The 17823-nt window shown below is 43.3% G+C and overlaps 1 protein-coding gene across 2 annotated transcripts in view; it reads left to right on the top strand.

Annotated features, from left to right (window-relative positions):
- The window catches only part of adar (adenosine deaminase RNA specific), a 39700-nt gene extending 32986 nt beyond the window's left edge, over window positions 1–6714 (top strand). For both annotated transcript variants that reach the window (XM_063199539.1, XM_063199538.1), the window contains exons 14-15: window positions 3113–3240; window positions 4425–6714. In XM_063199539.1, coding sequence (XP_063055609.1) covers window positions 3113–3240; window positions 4425–4827 — 531 coding nt within the window. In that variant the 3' untranslated portion in view covers window positions 4828–6714. The remainder of the gene's footprint in view (window positions 1–3112; window positions 3241–4424) is intronic.
- Window positions 6715–17823: the final 11109 nt, after the last annotated feature.

The raw sequence follows: 17823 nt of genomic DNA on the forward strand, positions 1-17823 counted from the left end.
GTCTCGGTGCGGTTTTCAGATGAAGAAATGTGATGAAACAGCCCCATGGTGAAGAGCTCTAGCACATCTGTGATGTCGGATATGAAAAACACTTGTCATGAAAGCATCTAATAGGGCTGTGCAATATATCGAATTCATATCAATTTAAAACAATATCTTTATTTGTCTATACTGGCGAAAGGTAGGCTACGCTTAGCGCAATACATTCACCTTCACTTGAGCCATTGCGAGCACAGAGCAGAGTTGCTACCCAAAAACACCACGGTGTGTTTCTCTATGGCCCTCCACTCACACTGCAGAAGGGACGGAAGATTGTGAATTGTTTGGCACAATTATTTGTCTTTAAAAGAAAAACAGTCTAAAGAATATGGGGATATCAATATTGACTGAAATAATTATGATATTGATTTTTCTCCTAATCGAGCAGCCCTTGCGTCTGACATGTTTAATGCCTTTCAGTGTGTCGTGAGGTGAAGTGGGAGATGTAAAAAAAAAGAAGAAAATGATGTGCTGTAGTCGGTACTCTGGCTTCATTTCAATTCCAAAAGCTTTTAACCGCATGACTGTGGAGGCAGCCCTCCCCCTTCTCTTTGCTCCACAGTCACCCGTGTGGATTGACTGATTTGAATGTGAATGTTTTAATTAGATAATCCTCCGTCTGATCACGCAGCTTTGTTCCCCAGTACATAGTCATTTTAACAAAGAGTCATCCAGCATTTTCATTCATTCCGAAAAGCGTTTATTATTTCAATCCGTACCTGTTATTTAGTCACAGCAATAAGGGTGAATAATGATAATAAGGCTGAGGAGTGTGACGAAGGCAAACAAAAGTATGAATGTTATTACATTTGAGAGACTTTAGTGGCTAGTCTTGCATTTTGCTTTTGTTTGCCTTACCTGACAAATACTTCCGTCACTAACCACCAACATACTTTCCTATTAAAAATGGTTGTTAACTGATGAAGGTCTAGGACGGGAAAGCCTTGTATCTTGAAGACAGTGATGCGGGGGGGGTGGATAAAGTTCAACATAAGCGTTGACTTGTCATGATCTATTGATTTTATAAAGGTGGGTTTGTTTGTGGCAAAGGGTATGGTTCACCAGAGCAACTCTGAATGTGAAAGCTTAATGAAATTAGTTGTCAATTTCTAATGCTTTCATGGGTAGGCCCGTGAGTCCTTCTTTCTTGCTGGCTTTAATCCTCTCCCATTGTCGCACCAAAGAGTGAATCACAGAAGCAGGGATGGTATTTTATCTCTTTGTTTGTCGTTGCCGCTATTTGTTTGTTTTAGCCAAGTCATGGACAGACGGTAATGGGCTGGTACTTGTGGCAAGCATTTGGTATCGAGTTGTGGACCAACTGTTTGAGTGTTCGATATACATACCAAACCCATACTGCTGTGCGATACTTGGGACTCCATTAAGTCATGTGGTTGGGTCGAAAGTATTGGCTTTTTTAATTGCATTACTATACATGCATCCTTCATTTTTATACCAAGTATATTGAATAGAACCGAGTGCAGGAATCGTACTAGTATGTGGATGTTAACCTGGCTAGGGTGGAAAGTCAAAAGTTCAAAAGAGTAGATGTGTGCTGTGCACATCCCTCCAGAAAGGCCAGGTGTAGGACAATCGAAGTACAAGTACATCCAATAAAAGTTCAGGGGAAAAAAGCGACACTGCTCGTCTTGTTTTTGGCACACACGAAAAACGAGAACAAACAAAAACGAGCAGCAGTATCAGACTCTTTTCACCTTTGAAGGATGCAAAGTACTCCAGTAAAAATGAATGCCGGATGGTGGGTATTGGCAAGGGGTTCTTCACGATTCGATGTGCATCGCGATACACATGCCACGATGCGATACTATCACGATGCATTGCGATACATGTATTATTGCAATACGGTATTTACTTCAATATTGTCTTTTTTTCACCTTTGCCAACATTTAACAGTAAAAATATGAATAAAAACTGTGATAGTTTATACGTAGAATAGCTTGCAAAAGGCTCATTATAAAGTTTCAAAATAATATTGATGCATTGATGATGATTTAAAGCTTGGAAGCACCATCACATCATATCATATGTTTGCTTTCTGCACTAAAGGGTAACAGAACTTTGAGAGGACACATCACGATACTGCGCCCTTGCATCACGAATCAGTATCGTGACTGCGTATCACGATTAATCATGATTCAATTCAATATCTTCATAGCCCTAGTGCGTAACTAATACGCCAAATGCACTGAAACATGAACACTGAAGTGCACCAGTGCACCATTTGAGATCCAGCATAAGAGTTAAGTTTTAGGCTACTCTTTCCTCTTAGTGCAGCATGATTTGGAGAGCCTGAATGAGCCATTTCTCTGTTTAGTGGACTTGTGTATCTAAGAGTATCTGACATTGTGTGGCTACACCGCGGCACTGGTAGTTTCTAGGAGCCATTCATCTTAAAGTGGCGTGGAGCACTACTCTTGTGTGTTGTGATGGCTTGGCTTTTAGCCCTGTGCACCTAAAAAAAAAGTGTGTTTTCAGTTCAAAGGCGAAGCGGCTACAAACACTTCCTTTTATCTCAAAGGGCTCCAGGGGGAGGGGAGACGATACATCATCTGAAGTTGATTGTGTTTTTCTAAGATGGATGTTCTTATCTTGAGATTCACACTGGCGCGCACACACACACACACACACACACACACACACACACACACACACACACACACACACACACACACACACACACACACACACACACAGCAGATACTAACCCAAGAGTCTGTCTGGTTGCGTCTCTGTCGGATTATTTGGGGGGGGAACCAAAAATAAATGGTGTGTCTCGGCTCCCCTCTACCTCTTTTTCAAGTGGATCTGCTTGGGAGAAGTAAAGTTTTACAGTTTAGCAACACAGCCCCTTTAATGGTTGTGTTTTATGTTTGATATGCATGATTGTGTGTGTGTGTATGTATGGGTTTACTGAGAATTGTAGGTGTCATTGAAAAAGCACATTGAACCTTTAAACATGATCAAATTCTGACTCGCACTGACATTCAGACATCCATATAACCTTTTCATGACTCTCTCTCTCTCTCTGGCTACCTCTATCTCTCTCTGCCAGGTGGGGCGAGTGAGTGTGTATGACTCCACGCGTCATACGGGTAAAACCAAGGAGTCAAGCGTCAACTGGAGTCTTCCGGACCTTCTGAGTGTAGAGGTGTTGGATGGCACCAAGGGAAAAGTGGACGGGTAATAAGTCACTCTATTGTAAAATTACAGCTACGAAATAATAGCCAGACCACAACCTCCTAGTGACGCAACACGTTCAGTATTGCTTCTAGTCAAGCCAGGAGCAATGTCTCGAAATCGTTTCAGATCTCCTGAAAAATCTGGAACTCCACCCACTTTGTCGGACACCAGTCAACCAGTAGCAATCCTCGGGAGGCGGGTCAACCATGCCATTTGGGAAACATTAATTGTTATGGTCTTGGTCAGACCAAGTCTTGAAGAGATTTGAAAGTCGATGATAATCAGGCTAACCAAATAACACCCTTTAATTATAACAAGGTCTGTAGGGCACACAAAAAGGCCCACTCCAGGAGCTATTGAAATGGATAGTGCTATATTGTGCAAGGATTGGTTTGAAGTTAATCCAACAATTTTTTACAGTTATGACCCAAAAAAAAACCCTCTTTCGATGACTTTGACTCTAACCATGGTCTGATTTTTTTTTCCAAATAGCTGGTTATCCAGAAGTCATTGCCACACAAATCTGATCAGTAATGCAACAGAATACCGATCCCCTCTCTACATGGGTTGTGTGACTTGTATAGCACAATTTATACACCATGGCAGTAAAGGGTTTGGGGATGGCACCTGAGGACTCTCTGCTCAAGTTTTGCCTGCTGCCTTTTTTAGGCCGTCTGGCGGTTGTCCTTCCCCATGCCGCTCCTTCCAATATTGGCGTAATGGTTATTGATGAAGGTCTGCTTGAGGTCGGCCCTGAAGAGGGAATTTTGTCAAATGAAATGCATTTGTCTCACTTTGCCTCGCTCTCTCCCTGTTGTGTCTGTTGATTTTTGTCTACCTTTTTTGGGAGGACCTGTCTCTGTGTCATCTTCCCTTTCCTGTTTTTCATCCAATTCTGACTTTCTCTGTTGCACCCGACCCTGGTTTGTCCTCTCTCTCTCTTTCTCCCTCATCTTCCTCTTCCTTTCTTCTCTTTATTATCTCTCTGTCCTTGCCCTCTACCTCTTTCCCCTGTTCCCACCATCTCTCAATCGCTCTCCTCCTCGCCTACTCTGTTCCCCTGCTTTCACCCTCGGCTTCTCCCTCCCTCCTGTTCTCCCTCCCTCCTGTTCTCCCTCTCTCTCTGCTTCTCCCTCCTGTTTTCTGTCTCTCCAACTCCCCTCCTCCTCTCCTCCTCCTCGCAGGCCCAAATTGGAGGTGTCGCGCGTGTCCAAGTCTAGTCTGCTGCGCCTCTTCCAGGAGCTGTGCGTGCGCTCGAACCGCTCCGACCTGCTGGCGCTGCCCTCCTACGCCCAGGCCAAGATGGCAGCCGAGCCCTTCCAGAGGGCCAAGAGCTGCTTCTTCCAGGCCCTCAGCCAGCACGGCTACGGGGCCTGGATCGGCAAGCCCCTGGAGGAGAAGAGCTTCGAGGGAGGCAGCGGCGGCAGTAGTAGCGGGAGCAACGGGGCCACCATGGCCGATATGTCCGGTGGCGGCGTTGCCGGTTTTGGCGGTGGAGTTTTCGACGCCAGTGCTGGCGGTGCTTACACAAATGCTAACGCTTTTCCCCAGGCCTACGGCAGCACAGCATACCCCCAGAGTCTGTAAGGAGAGGAGGAGCAGGGTGGGAGGGACGAAGGGATGGATGGAGGGGGGGAGGTAGGTAGGGAGGGAGGGAAGTGGGGAAAGATTACTAAGGGAAAAATGAAGAAAGGAGGAGGATGAAGTCTAATGGGGGGTGTGGAGGACGAGTAGTGAGGTCTTTTGGGGGGTTAAGTGGGGATACCCACTTGTCATCAGCACTCGAGGGAGCGTCATTACATTAACTTCACGGCAAATCAAATAAGTCACAATATTTAAGACGGAGCTTGAGAATGAGCTATTAGTAGTTAGAGCCGTAGGGGGGCCTTTGTAGAAGATTGCATTCTATTCTTTTTTTTAAATGCTAGTTGTCTAATAATCAATATCTTAAATACATATATAGCAACAATCAAATGGTTGATAACCTCCATAGCAAAGGCAGGGTGAGGTGTGGAAATGCCCTGTAGTTGTTATTAAGTTTAAAAAAAAAAAAAAAAAAGACCTGAGTGCTTCACGGGTAAGAACTATTTTTTGTGTTGAATTCCATCCTCCTAGGTTCCAGAGTTTCATCCATAGGTACCTGTGTTCCAGCCCTAGGGTCCTGAGTTTCCGCCCTAGGGTCCTGAGTTCCATCCATTGGTTCCTCAGTGGCAGCCCTAGGGTCCTGAGTTCCATCCATTGGTTCCTGAGTTCCAACTATAGGTTCCTCAGTTCTCTCACCTACAGCTGTGTCTCGCCGTCGGCTGCTCCTGCTGTCGGACCCTCGGCGCTGTTGTTTTACGCCTTTCTTTTGTTGACTCTCATTTAAAAGAAACATTAGGTGAAGAACAACAAATGTATACATATAATATGTACAGATGCATGCACGCACAGGTGTGTATATATATACCCTCGGCACTGACTGTGTGTGGATATATATATTTGGATTTGTGTGTTTATGTATATGTATGTATCGTATGTATATATTTTCTAGAGAAATTTACTTGTTTTATATTGTTCGACTTTTTTAAGTACTTGGCAATTAAGAGTGTTTTTTTTTCCTTTTTTTAAGATACTTAAAATTAGTAGCCTGCTGTTATACCGATACATGCGAGTGTGTATACACAAGCCTTTGTACACTCAAGCCTTTGTGCCCCCTTCCCATACAAAACACATGCACACACACACACACACACACACACTCGACTCAACTTGCGTACAGCACATCAGCAGAGGGCAATACTGGAGTGAGATGGAATCCTGTCTTGACCGCCCCTAATCAGGTCTAATGGCTGTTGCATTGCAAGAGCAACACTTTATCTCTATACCACCTACGCACTCAGCAGACACACGCGCACACACATAATATACACACACACACACAAATGCACACACATATACGCACATACACACACATATACGCACACAGACATACACACACACACACACACACACACATACACACACACACACAATCTCCGCAGAGAACTGAGCACATCTTCAAAGCGTAGGTCTCCAGCACCCTTTCATTCACACTGACATGAAGACATCTTCAAAGCTCCTTCTAGGCCCCGTTTTTTCCCCCCCTCTCCTCACTTACACGAGTGCGTTCAGAAGATCGGGGTTTCACCTCTACAAGAAATATATAAATAATCACACCAGCAAATTTCAGAGTTTCCAATCCCATGTTGAGGGACTTGGTCTACATTCAGCAGTAGCAGCGTAGCATGTGTGTGGGATGTGCGCGTGAGAAAGATCGTTTTAGCCCAGCAGTTACCCAGTAAGAATGCCGCTTTCATTTTAAACGGATTGATACTCAAAAGTTTCCCTGTACTGTACTGAGTTTTTCGGTTCCATCTCAGCTGCAATGGTCCCAAATTGTGAAGGCAGGGTCGTTTGTTTTCTTTTCCTGCAATAAACAGAAAAATAATCAGATCACGCGATTGCTTTCCTGTCATGCTTTTCACCATTGTGTTAGTTGTGTTGCTAAAATTGAGGTATATTGTGGAGTTGGTGCATTATGTCGACTGTACGTCCCTGTAAGGACCGCCTTTGCCTGATCTGACAAAGGGATATTTGTACACTTTGAGCAAACTTTCTAGTTGGGATGTAATACAAATATTTAAATAATTAAAATAGATATCCACAAAAAGAAATTAAGGTCAGGCAAGTGGAGAGATGAAACTGCCCAACTTATTTTACAACCTTAAGCACCTTATTTTAACAAATGTGTATGGAGGTGAAGGTGTATGGCCTTAAGCTTAAAGGTACACTGTGCAAGATTTTCAGTTGTTTATTTCCAGGATTCATGCTACCCATTCACGAATGTTACCTTTTTCATGAATACTTACCACCACCATCAAATTCTAAGTATTCATTATCTGGGGGATCTTCTCCATGGCCCGTCATTTTGAATTTCCAGAAATAGCCATTTTTAGCAGCAAAAATGACTGTAAACCTTCATGAAAATATCACATTTGGCAATAGGCAACCCAGTTTCAATAAGCAGCATAGTTGCAGTACCTTGTTTGACCATTTCCTGCACAGTGTACCTTCAAATGCTCCAAAACTTTTTAAGGGATTCGTCAACTTGCAGCAGTGCAAAAAGACCTTTTTGAGTTAATTTTCTTCTTCTTTCATCAGCTATTACTGCAGTAGGTAATGCAGGAGCCTCTGACCTGGCACTCGAGAAATGATTCCACCCTCATCCTAATGGGAGACCAGAATGGGTTAAAAAAAACAAAAACAAAACACTACTGAACTGTTTCTTTAACTGGGAGCAATGTCATGATCTTCAAGTGCCTGTAGGAGGCGCCTGGTACACATGAAGATTAGGAGAAGGGTCTCATTTGCAATGGCAAGCCTATCCTGGTCCTGAACATCCCATAATACTACCATTTCCAGCCAAGTGTCTTGGCGGAAGTACGTAGGATGGCGCGCAAGACTATGGCAAGCCCACCCTTCATCACAAATGTAACTATGCACAGACCTGGGGCCACTCCTGACATATGCATCATTCACAAGACTGCATGCAACTGGCAAGTGTGTAAATTACATGAGGGAGGGAGGTGTAAAACATTAAAAAAAAATAACAGCTGAGAAAGGTCAGTGTGTTATGTTTTAGAATTTTGATGGTCTGTCTGGGTTAAGTGTGGAGGGAGTACAATTGGTGGCAGGGGCGCTGCCAGATATTTTGGGCCCCATTAAAAAAAAAAAAAAAAGAATTTTGGGCCCCCTTAAGGTCCCTTGTCAGTGCTTAGGCCCTTAAAATCTGTAACACCTTTCCACCCCTCGCAGCACCCATTACTGGTGGTCTACAGGTCTACAAGTCATACTTTTAGTTCCACTTGTGTCACCAGGCCAGACAGCAGATTGGGGCCAGAGCAGAGTAGTACGATAATGATATATTAAGATAGAGTATCCCCATAATGCACGCTGTACCTCCTGTGGCTTTGAGTATCATGAAAAGCGCTATATAAAATGCATGTATTATTATTATTATTATTATTATTAATAAGTTAACTACCCTAGTAGGCCTACTACGCTTCTATGACAGCACGGGGCCTTTAGTAATGCACTATGACTTGGTCATTGCCATCCTGGCAACAGCAAATTTATAACTGTCTTAAAAAGATACATCAACACAATGGCAGACATTGGGGCTCCTAACAGACCTCAGACCGTCATCGCCTCTGTACACATATTTACCTGTTACTTGTGGCCTCATGAATCGATGTCGCCCCACCTCTGTGGAGAAACATTTCCTCGCTGTCAATCTAGGTAGAGTAACCACATCGAAAAAAAACATTTAACATTTCAATTACAGCTGAGGGAATGACCTTTGAATTGTAGCTAATTGAACTAGCCCCACCCACCAAAAATTATATTTGCCTGGGAGAGGGTCTAGCCTCGGACAATGCCCCAGGCCCTGAAACTGGCTGGCCAATCACAACGCAGCAGATTTGTTTTGTTTTGATTCTTTGTATGCTATGTGGACAGGGTTTTGAGGGAATGACTACAAAGTATTGGCCAATAGGCACAGGCCCAGTTTGAAAAACAATGGGTTGTTCCCATGAAAAATCTTCTGATGTGTCATTGATCAGGGCCAGACTAAATACTCACATAAATCTCACATTTAGTCTGGCTTGTCAGGCTATTTGAATTGTGCTTTTTCAAGGTAGTGACATAATAGTATCTATTACGTTGAGCTTTACATCACCGGGCCTCACGTAACGGGACAGGTCGGGAGGGACCAGTTTGACCAGGACCCCTCTAGGTCATGAGAGAACGGCAGCCTTCACCTATTCACACCTCACCTCTGACCTCAGACGCATGCCCTGTGCAATCAGATACCACAGGAAGCACCTGCCCCCGTTCTAAATTCATACAGTGCCACACCACTCACGTATAGGGCAGAGGATGTCACTTGTGGATTCTTTCTCACCCACAAATTGTTGATGGGTCCCCGGGGAGAAAATAATTTTGGGGGTTAAAAAAAGTGTAACTGAATACGTCTGACTGGTTAGACACTAGAGACGGATGCAAATCCTAAATAAGATTGTTCGGTTTTTGTATTTATTTATTTATTTATTTTTGAGAGAGAGAGATATATATACTGACTCACTGAGTTTAGATCCCTTGACTTACTTTGACCAGCCTGCTTTGGATTGTGTCTTGTTTGTAGCCTCTGTCCAGGCAAACCACTCATTCACTAAATAGCGTTTTCAATTGCTTGAAAATGTGATCCTCACATGGGGCACTAAATAGGCCAGTCATTGTCAAGATTAAAGCCTTGATCAGAAAGATTCAGTTCATAAGAATCACACAAGACATGCAATTCAAAAATAGCAGAGCAAACTACTGTCCATTTAAAACAGGAGAAACTCGTTTATAATAAACACAATTTCCATGATCAACAATCAATGGAAAAGCTAGACAGGTGTAGCAAAAAACAAGAGTCTGGATTTGGGAACTGACTTGTTTATGATGTGCTGGGAAGGGTGGTTAGAAGGAGGGGATGAATGTAATGATCTATGCACGTATTTATGCTTCAAGCAATGGAATGTATATCCATTTATATTTTTATAGTGAGACCAAAGACCAATTTCATGCGTGCATGACAATAGTCTATTGTATTCTATCCTCTGGGGCAAGGTGTAGTGTGTTGTGACTTGAGTGATGTGCAGGTGTGCTCCTATCCATAATCTGGCCCCGGTGCCCCTTCGGCTGTTCCCCAGATGAGCCAGTTTGTGCCATACTGGTCACAATTACACTGCTGGAATGCTCTATCTCTGTGTGTGGGTGTTAGACCAAGAGAGAAGCTCCATAGGCTATGGTGCAATTGCAGAGAGTAGCCTATTGCTCCATGGGCCCCTAGGCTGGAAAAAACGTCAGTAATCAATATTCCCAGATTAAAGTGAATGAGGAGATGGAAGAGAACAGAGGAGGGGCTGAGGGCAGTTGAGAGATGGATGGATGCATCTTAGGTTTGGAGAAGGAGTTGGGTGCTTGGAGCGTGACAGCCTTTGCAGATAGGGAAGGAGATCAGCACAGCAGGGAGGTAGGAGGACAAACAACCTTGGGCAATAATAGATACTGTATATCACACATTTAAACATTTCAAACACACCTGTAAAAAAATGATAGACCTATGTACTTTTCTGCCACGTTTACTAATGAATTTTCATTAATTGGTTTCTATTTGGGGCGAGAAGAACTTACCGGTAGTTACTTACCTGAGGAAAATAGTTAAAAAATAAAGTTCACCTGGGTGAAAAGTGGGTGGCACAGATCTATCTGTTCATATGGCCCATGGTTTATTTCACTCAACTTTAGTTATTTATTTCATTCAATTATTTATTTAGTTTTATACTTTTCCTGCCAACCTGACACAGCCCCTCCGAGGGAAAATGTGAAATAAACAACCAACCAACAGAACAAAGGCATCAGGCCCTGATGACTGTGTGGGCCCACCGGGAAAATGTTCTGTATACCAGATTACCAGTCCAGCCTTGTGTGAGAGAATGAGAGAAAGAGAGAAGGGAAGAGAGTGTGTGATAGAAGGGTAGAGAGAGAGAGAAGGGGTGGGGGGGAAACAGGTCCGGGTGTTCCCCCTCTGCAGCCTCCCACACACCAACTGTCTCTGAGAAGAAGTGTCATCTAGTCTCCAATGCATGTAACACGCTCAAACACCTAGGACAAGCCTAAATCGCATAAATATGGAAATCGTCGTTGTTGCCGCCCCACCACCTGCTCCAGGATGATAATTTTTTTATATAGTCAATGCCGTTTATTTAAAACCTATCACACGTTTCCACACTTTAATCACATAATAGGTGCATGCTTGTGATGATTTCAATAATGCGTTTCAGTGCGTGTCCAAATCCAATTTGAGCAGCTTAATGGAGTGGTGTGTGTGTGGGGGTATTCGCGAACATGCATGTGCACACAGGGGGTGCATTCCAATATGCAACCTAGCATCCTCCACTTGTGCTTGTGGTTTCGTACCAGGAAGTAGGCTAATACATCCTGATGACATCACTGACAACAGCATAATATTTCAATATCTCGCAAAAGCTCAATTCTAAAGTCATTTTTTCATTTGCAAACTGGATGGTGAATGAAGAATAGTCCCCCATAAATTGTTGTGGCTAAGGTAGTGGGTAAACTTAATTGTTTTCTCCACGGAGGCGGGGCATCAGCAAAACGTGAGGCCACAAGCCAAAGTGGAGGACGCAAGGTCGCATATTGGAACTCACACACTCACACTTGTCAGACTTTGGTGGTTTGGTCCTGGAAATAGCTCCTTGAAAAGACGAGCGGATGGACAAAAGGGCAGCAATGGGGAATTCGTGCCATGGTGACGCACAGCACACCACCACCACAAAAATGAATGGAGCATCCATCAAGGTAAGGTCAGAACAGAAGACAGCGGAGATAAAATTAGGATTGGCAAAGAACAAAAGAGGGAAAAAAACGATCTCGATAAAGGAAATGGGGAGCAGGATCGTTAAACTGTTGTCCTCAACACCCGGAATGTTCCTTCCGCCATGACCTCTGAACTTTGACCTCATGCTGTTGGTGACTGAGAGCACCTGCTGGTCTCATGCAGGGGGAACACCAACTATGGCCTGGGGAACAGACAGGGGGGGACAAATGGGGCAGTTGTCCCGGGCCCAGGGATAGAGTGGTCCCAGAATTGGGTTCTCATGACATTATATATATTTGGTGGGGGGCCCTTTCGGATGTCTTTGTCTTGGGCCCTGCCAAAGCTTGTCAGCGGCCCTGACTATGGCAGTATGTAATTTCCAGTGTCTCCGTGTCATGCGTCATTCGTTTGCTATAGTGAGAAAATTCATAGAAAAACCTTTTAAATCATTTTTGAAGGTGCACTGCGGTGTGTAAAAATAAGGTTTCCCCTTTTAAAATTTGCAAGGACAGGGTGGTAGCAAATTGATGCAAATGGCTGTTGAGTTCTTTATGTCATGAGCAGCAAACAAGAAACATGGAACTGTGTATGTCTTTGATAAGGTGACATAGTTCAAATAGGCCATAAATACTATATGTCAAACCTAATTGATTTTACACCAATTCTACACTTCCACCATCCAAAGTGTTCTACAGTATGGAGGTGTAGTCTGGTTCTGCAGCCTCTCAGTCCAATTGAAAAACAAAACACTCAGACTGCTAAACATTTGCTCCAAACTGGTAGGCCACACCCTGGAGGGACATTTCTTGGAAAGTTGCAAGGAACATATTCTCAGAATCAGGGCCGGTTATAAGCATAGGCCGGCTAGGCGGTCGCCTAGAGCGCAATGTGAAGAAAGAGCGCCGAAATGGCGCTCTCCGATGCGTAATTTTGCGATGTGGAGGTTTTTTTTATGAATTCGCAATCAACAAAGCGTGGCGAAAGCGCTCCTCACGGCAAAGCGCCCCTCAGCCAATAGTAATATCGCTTTCAACTGTCTCTGGGAAGTCTGTGAACCAATAAACAGACAGTCCTGAGAAAGGGGGCGGGACGAGTGACAGCTTGCGATCTATTTTGAATTTGGAGACTCATTCGAGAGACAGAGGGCAAGCGCGAACAGCAATGCCGCTCTGCTGGGTGGAGAATTATGTTCTCATTAAACCAGTCATTGCAACAGGAGTTGCAGAGGGTGTTTTGGAAGTATGTGATTTAATCAGCAACCGTTTGTGATAATGTAAAGCCTAATAGTTATGAGGCTACTGTTTGGAATTAGAGGGAAAAAGAGCTTTGCTTTTGATCTGAGAAATCGCTAGTTAGCATGCTAACATTAGCCAAGTATGCCAAACAATGAAATCCAGTAAAGTAGCTGTTAGTAGCCTGCTCACTAACACCCACCTGACATCATAATACTTGCTTAGGTTGACAAGCAATGTAAAGTAAGACTGGTGCCATGTTTAAAACAAGTTTAGCTGGCATATCTCCTTCCATCCACTTGAATGAATTACCTGCTTGTTGTAAGCTTAAAAAAAAACACTGTTTCCAGACCAGAATGACATAGGCCTACATTAATCATGTAACAGAACCACGCACAGCATGTTTTCATGCTGAGTGATGTAGTATTGCAGACAAGTGAGGCTATTTACTATATTTTGTATATTATGAAATTCAAAAGCGTGACAGCTTTTCTCCCTTTCTCTCACCCTGTCCCTCCAGTTCAAACACATAGATAGCCCCCTTCTCATTCTCCTACTCACAAATGCACCACTATTTCCAGTACAGAAATGAAATTGGTTTGGAATCATAGACAGCACAAATGTGTAGCTTATTCAAATTGTTATGCTGCCATGCTTTGTGATGCTGTAGGTAGTGTAGATAGGCTATCAATGCAGACCTCCTTGGTAGGCCTATTGTCTACACATGCATTTGACATGCAAATTTACTGTACCACTCTCCTGGCATTTCAATTCCATTTTATAATTCAAACACATTGATAACCTCCCTCTCATCTGGGGTTGGGGGCAGCACCACCATTACATCCAAGACACCACACAGTGAAGGTACTTTCATGCGACTCAATCTGATGTGTTGGTCGGCTGTCCAAAAGAACCAGAAATTCATTTGATGCAAAACAGTTATTGTTCTTGATGCTATTTAGTTAAGCTTACTACCGGTATTACTCTTGTGTTCTGTAAGGTATAAAAAAAAGGGGGGGGGGGCGCCAGAACTCAAACTCGCCTAGGGCGCCAAATAAGCCAGAACCGGCCCTGCTCAGAATGGCGGACAAGATTGCTCAGGACCCTTTGCATGTGCTACACCAGGAATATGAGCTCCTTCCTTCTGGAAAACGTTTCAGAATGCCCCGCTGTCAAAAAAATACAAACGCTCTTTTCTCCCTCCTTCTATAGCGTTGCTTAATAACAGGGGAGAACAGTAGACAATTTTTTAGTAAATTAATTTTAGTAACCTAATTAGTAACTTATTAACTCTTTTTTAGTAACTTTTAGGAACTAGTTTTTAGTACTTTACTTAGTAACTTAATTAGTAACTTTTTTGATTTTTTTTATTGGACTGTGCTGCCCTAACAGCTTATGGACCTAGATGACTAGACTCTGTAGGCCATGTTGTGTTTTGTGTGTCTTATATGTGCATTTACATGTGGATTTTGGAGAAGTGTCATGCAAGACACATTTCTGTACAAACAGACAATAAAAGTTTATCTTCTTCTTCTTCTTAAAACCAACGTGTTTAAATTAATGTAAAATCTGAAATTAATACAAATACTTGACATTGATAGTGGTAAGTTTGTGATTGGGCAACTCAAATTCTGTTCAGAAAGCCATTTGGGCTGGACCTTAAACCACATAAACCAGCAACTTAATCCGTTGTATCAATTATAATTATGTTTTGAAAAGATGTGACCCAACAAACAGATCAACAAACGTGTGTGCATGCGTGCGTGCGTGTGTCTGCATCCGTGAGAGAGTGAGAGAGAGAGAGAACTTGTGTGTGAATGACAAGCCTTTATGCATTCATCTATGAGCTGCCGTAAACAAATATAGTAGACCTACATTTATTTCCTGGACATCCATTCTCTCTCATACACACGCACACACACACACAGGCACACACACACAGGCACACACACACAGTGCAACCACATCTAACTGCAATACACCATACTCATTTGAATTTTGCACACATGTTCTAGACACACCAGCATGTACAGTACACTCACACACACACACACACACACACACACACACACACACACACACACACACACACACACACACACACACACACACACACACACACACACACACACACGTACAGTTTTGTGCTTCTTCTTATTCCCGTGGGTCAATATGGGCAGTCTATTTTCTGAGTGACCTTCCAGACTAATCCTGCTGCATCAGGATAGGGCAGTGTCCACCCTGGCGGCTTCCTCCGTCCCCAGACTGATTACTAACCCACTCCTTACAAATAATGTCTCACCAGCACACTACATGACATGATTGTTATCAGCACTGGACCTGCACACACACACACACACACACACACATGTGCATGCACGCAAACACATACACACACACACACACACTCACACACACACACACACTCACACACACACACACACACACACACACACACACACACACACACACACACACACACACACACACACACACACACACACACACACACAGGTGTACACTGTAAAACATTGCAGCCAGTTGAACATAAAAAGGTAAATTGCCCTGCTGCCATAAGTTTGTAAGTCAACTCAAGCCTCAAGTTGAGTTAAGTTTCGAGTTGAGTTAACATACAAAGTAAGGCAACAGGGCAACTTACATCTTACTTACTGGCTTGCAATGTTTGACGGTGTATGGGCATGCACGGGTGCGCACGCACACACACACACACACACACACACACACACACACACACACACACACACACACACACACACACACACACACACACTGAGTTGTACTTTACTATCAGGACTGGTGAAAAGGATTCGCACACAAGAGCTGAATGCAAAATCAAAACTGTTTTAAACAAAGCCGAAAAAAGCCTTTTAAGAGCCCTGTGAAACTGATGACGTATTTGAAACTGGGAATACTGATGATCGGCTAGATGTGAAACGTTTGTTCCTTGTCTGTCGTTTTTTTTTCGGCTTCATTTAATACAGTTTTGATTTTGCAGTCAGCTCTTGTGTGCAAATCCTGTCTTCCTTTTCACCATACTATTTTTGGAATTGCGCACCAAGCGAAACGCTCAGAAAAAGACATTGGCGCGGACGCCACTGCTTATTAGGACTGCCATACACATGTACACACACACACAAATGCACACATCTTGTTATGACTACCTGTGAGTTATGAATACCTAAGTAATCCTTCATGTTACATAACATCGTCTGTGCAGGGCTGTAGAACCGAAAAAGTTACCTCAACACAAGCACACATACACATGCACACATTAGGAATGCACAGCTATAAATACATACCTACTATATTATACAGATCTGTGTCTGATCCCAAAGAGTTACCTACCCAACATCAAACACACTTACACTAGAGTCTAGACACTCACACAACAGAATGCAAAGTATGCAACCCTGACTAATATTTCACCAAATATGTCTATCCAATCCAAAAGAGATGCCTCCCCAATAACACACACATAGAGAGAGGGAGAGAGAGAGAGAGAGAGAGAGAGAGAGAGAGAGAGAGAGAGAGAGAGAGAGAGAGAGAGAGAGTGCTGTTATGCATGCCCAAATAACATTTTATCCAACATATCTGCAAGTGACCTCTAAAAGTTGCCTCCCAAACACAAACATACACACACATGCACACACACACACACACAGACACAGACACACACACGCACACATACACACACACACACACACACACACACACACACACACACACACACAGCAAGAGATGACCTACGCCTACGGGATTACAGATTTTGCTGGCGAGGCCAAGCGGTACCAGGCCCCGTGCTACTCCAGCACCCTGCACTGCACAACTACCCAGCAGTCAACAAGATAAGAGACGGCTTAAAGACGACACACGACTGACTCCCCTCCAAACACACAGGGGAAACTAGGCTACGCTCCAACTGCCTGAGGAATGAAAAGCAGCAGAAAAGAAAAAAAAAGAAAATACTATATGTGTGCGAAAGAGAAAGTCTGCCATGGGTTTTCCCTATTTAAACTACCACCCACACACCACATGTCTAGCCCAGCCAAGCGTCATGTTTATCATTCATAACCATAAGAACAAACATTTAAAACTACATGAACCAACCAACATTATATAGTTATGGTTTTGTTTAGAGAACTCTGGAGTTATAGTGACCGTGCAGCTCTCTCTTGTACATTTGTAGTGATTTATTGGGTGTGGATTTCTAATGGAAGAACAGAAACAACAATCTATAGTCAATAATAACCAACAAGCTCCATGGAACAGGTGTTTGGATAGGCTACATCCAAACATTCACTTCAGAGCATTTCTGTTCCAGCTGCAGCTCTAAACTGTTTGTGGAACAAGCCAACAGCATCCTTCAACTTTAACTGGTGATAATTAACTGACTTTTTTATTAAGCCTTGTGCCAACCAAGGTCGCAAGGACAATAGCAGTAATGGCACGGGGCATGAGAAAGGATGGGCTACTGCACAGGCCTACCGGGCCTAGGCCTAGGGGCCCAAGAGCCAAGGGGGCCCTGAAACTCAAGCATCCATATTTCTCATTTTGTGTTAAAGGATAACAGTCAATTTCAACATGCAGTTGTAATGCTCACACTACCCTGGACTTGTCAGTACCTGAGTTTTTTTTTTTTCTTCAGCCTTTTCCGAGATCCTGGTCATTGTAATGGGGGCAGCGGTTTGTTTACATTAAAAAAAAAAAAAACATTTTTATTTATTCCCAAAAACATCCAAAAGGTTATGCAACATCAGCAGACAACTAGCAAACCGTGGTATCTTTTGGGAGAATATTTGGAGTAAGCCTGTGTTCATTTAAAAAAAAAAAAATGTAAACAAACGCTGCCCCCATTAGAATAGC

Source organism: Engraulis encrasicolus, chromosome 5 (genome assembly GCF_034702125.1).
Source record: "Engraulis encrasicolus isolate BLACKSEA-1 chromosome 5, IST_EnEncr_1.0, whole genome shotgun sequence".
Classification (NCBI taxonomy): Eukaryota; Metazoa; Chordata; class Actinopteri; order Clupeiformes; family Engraulidae; genus Engraulis; species Engraulis encrasicolus.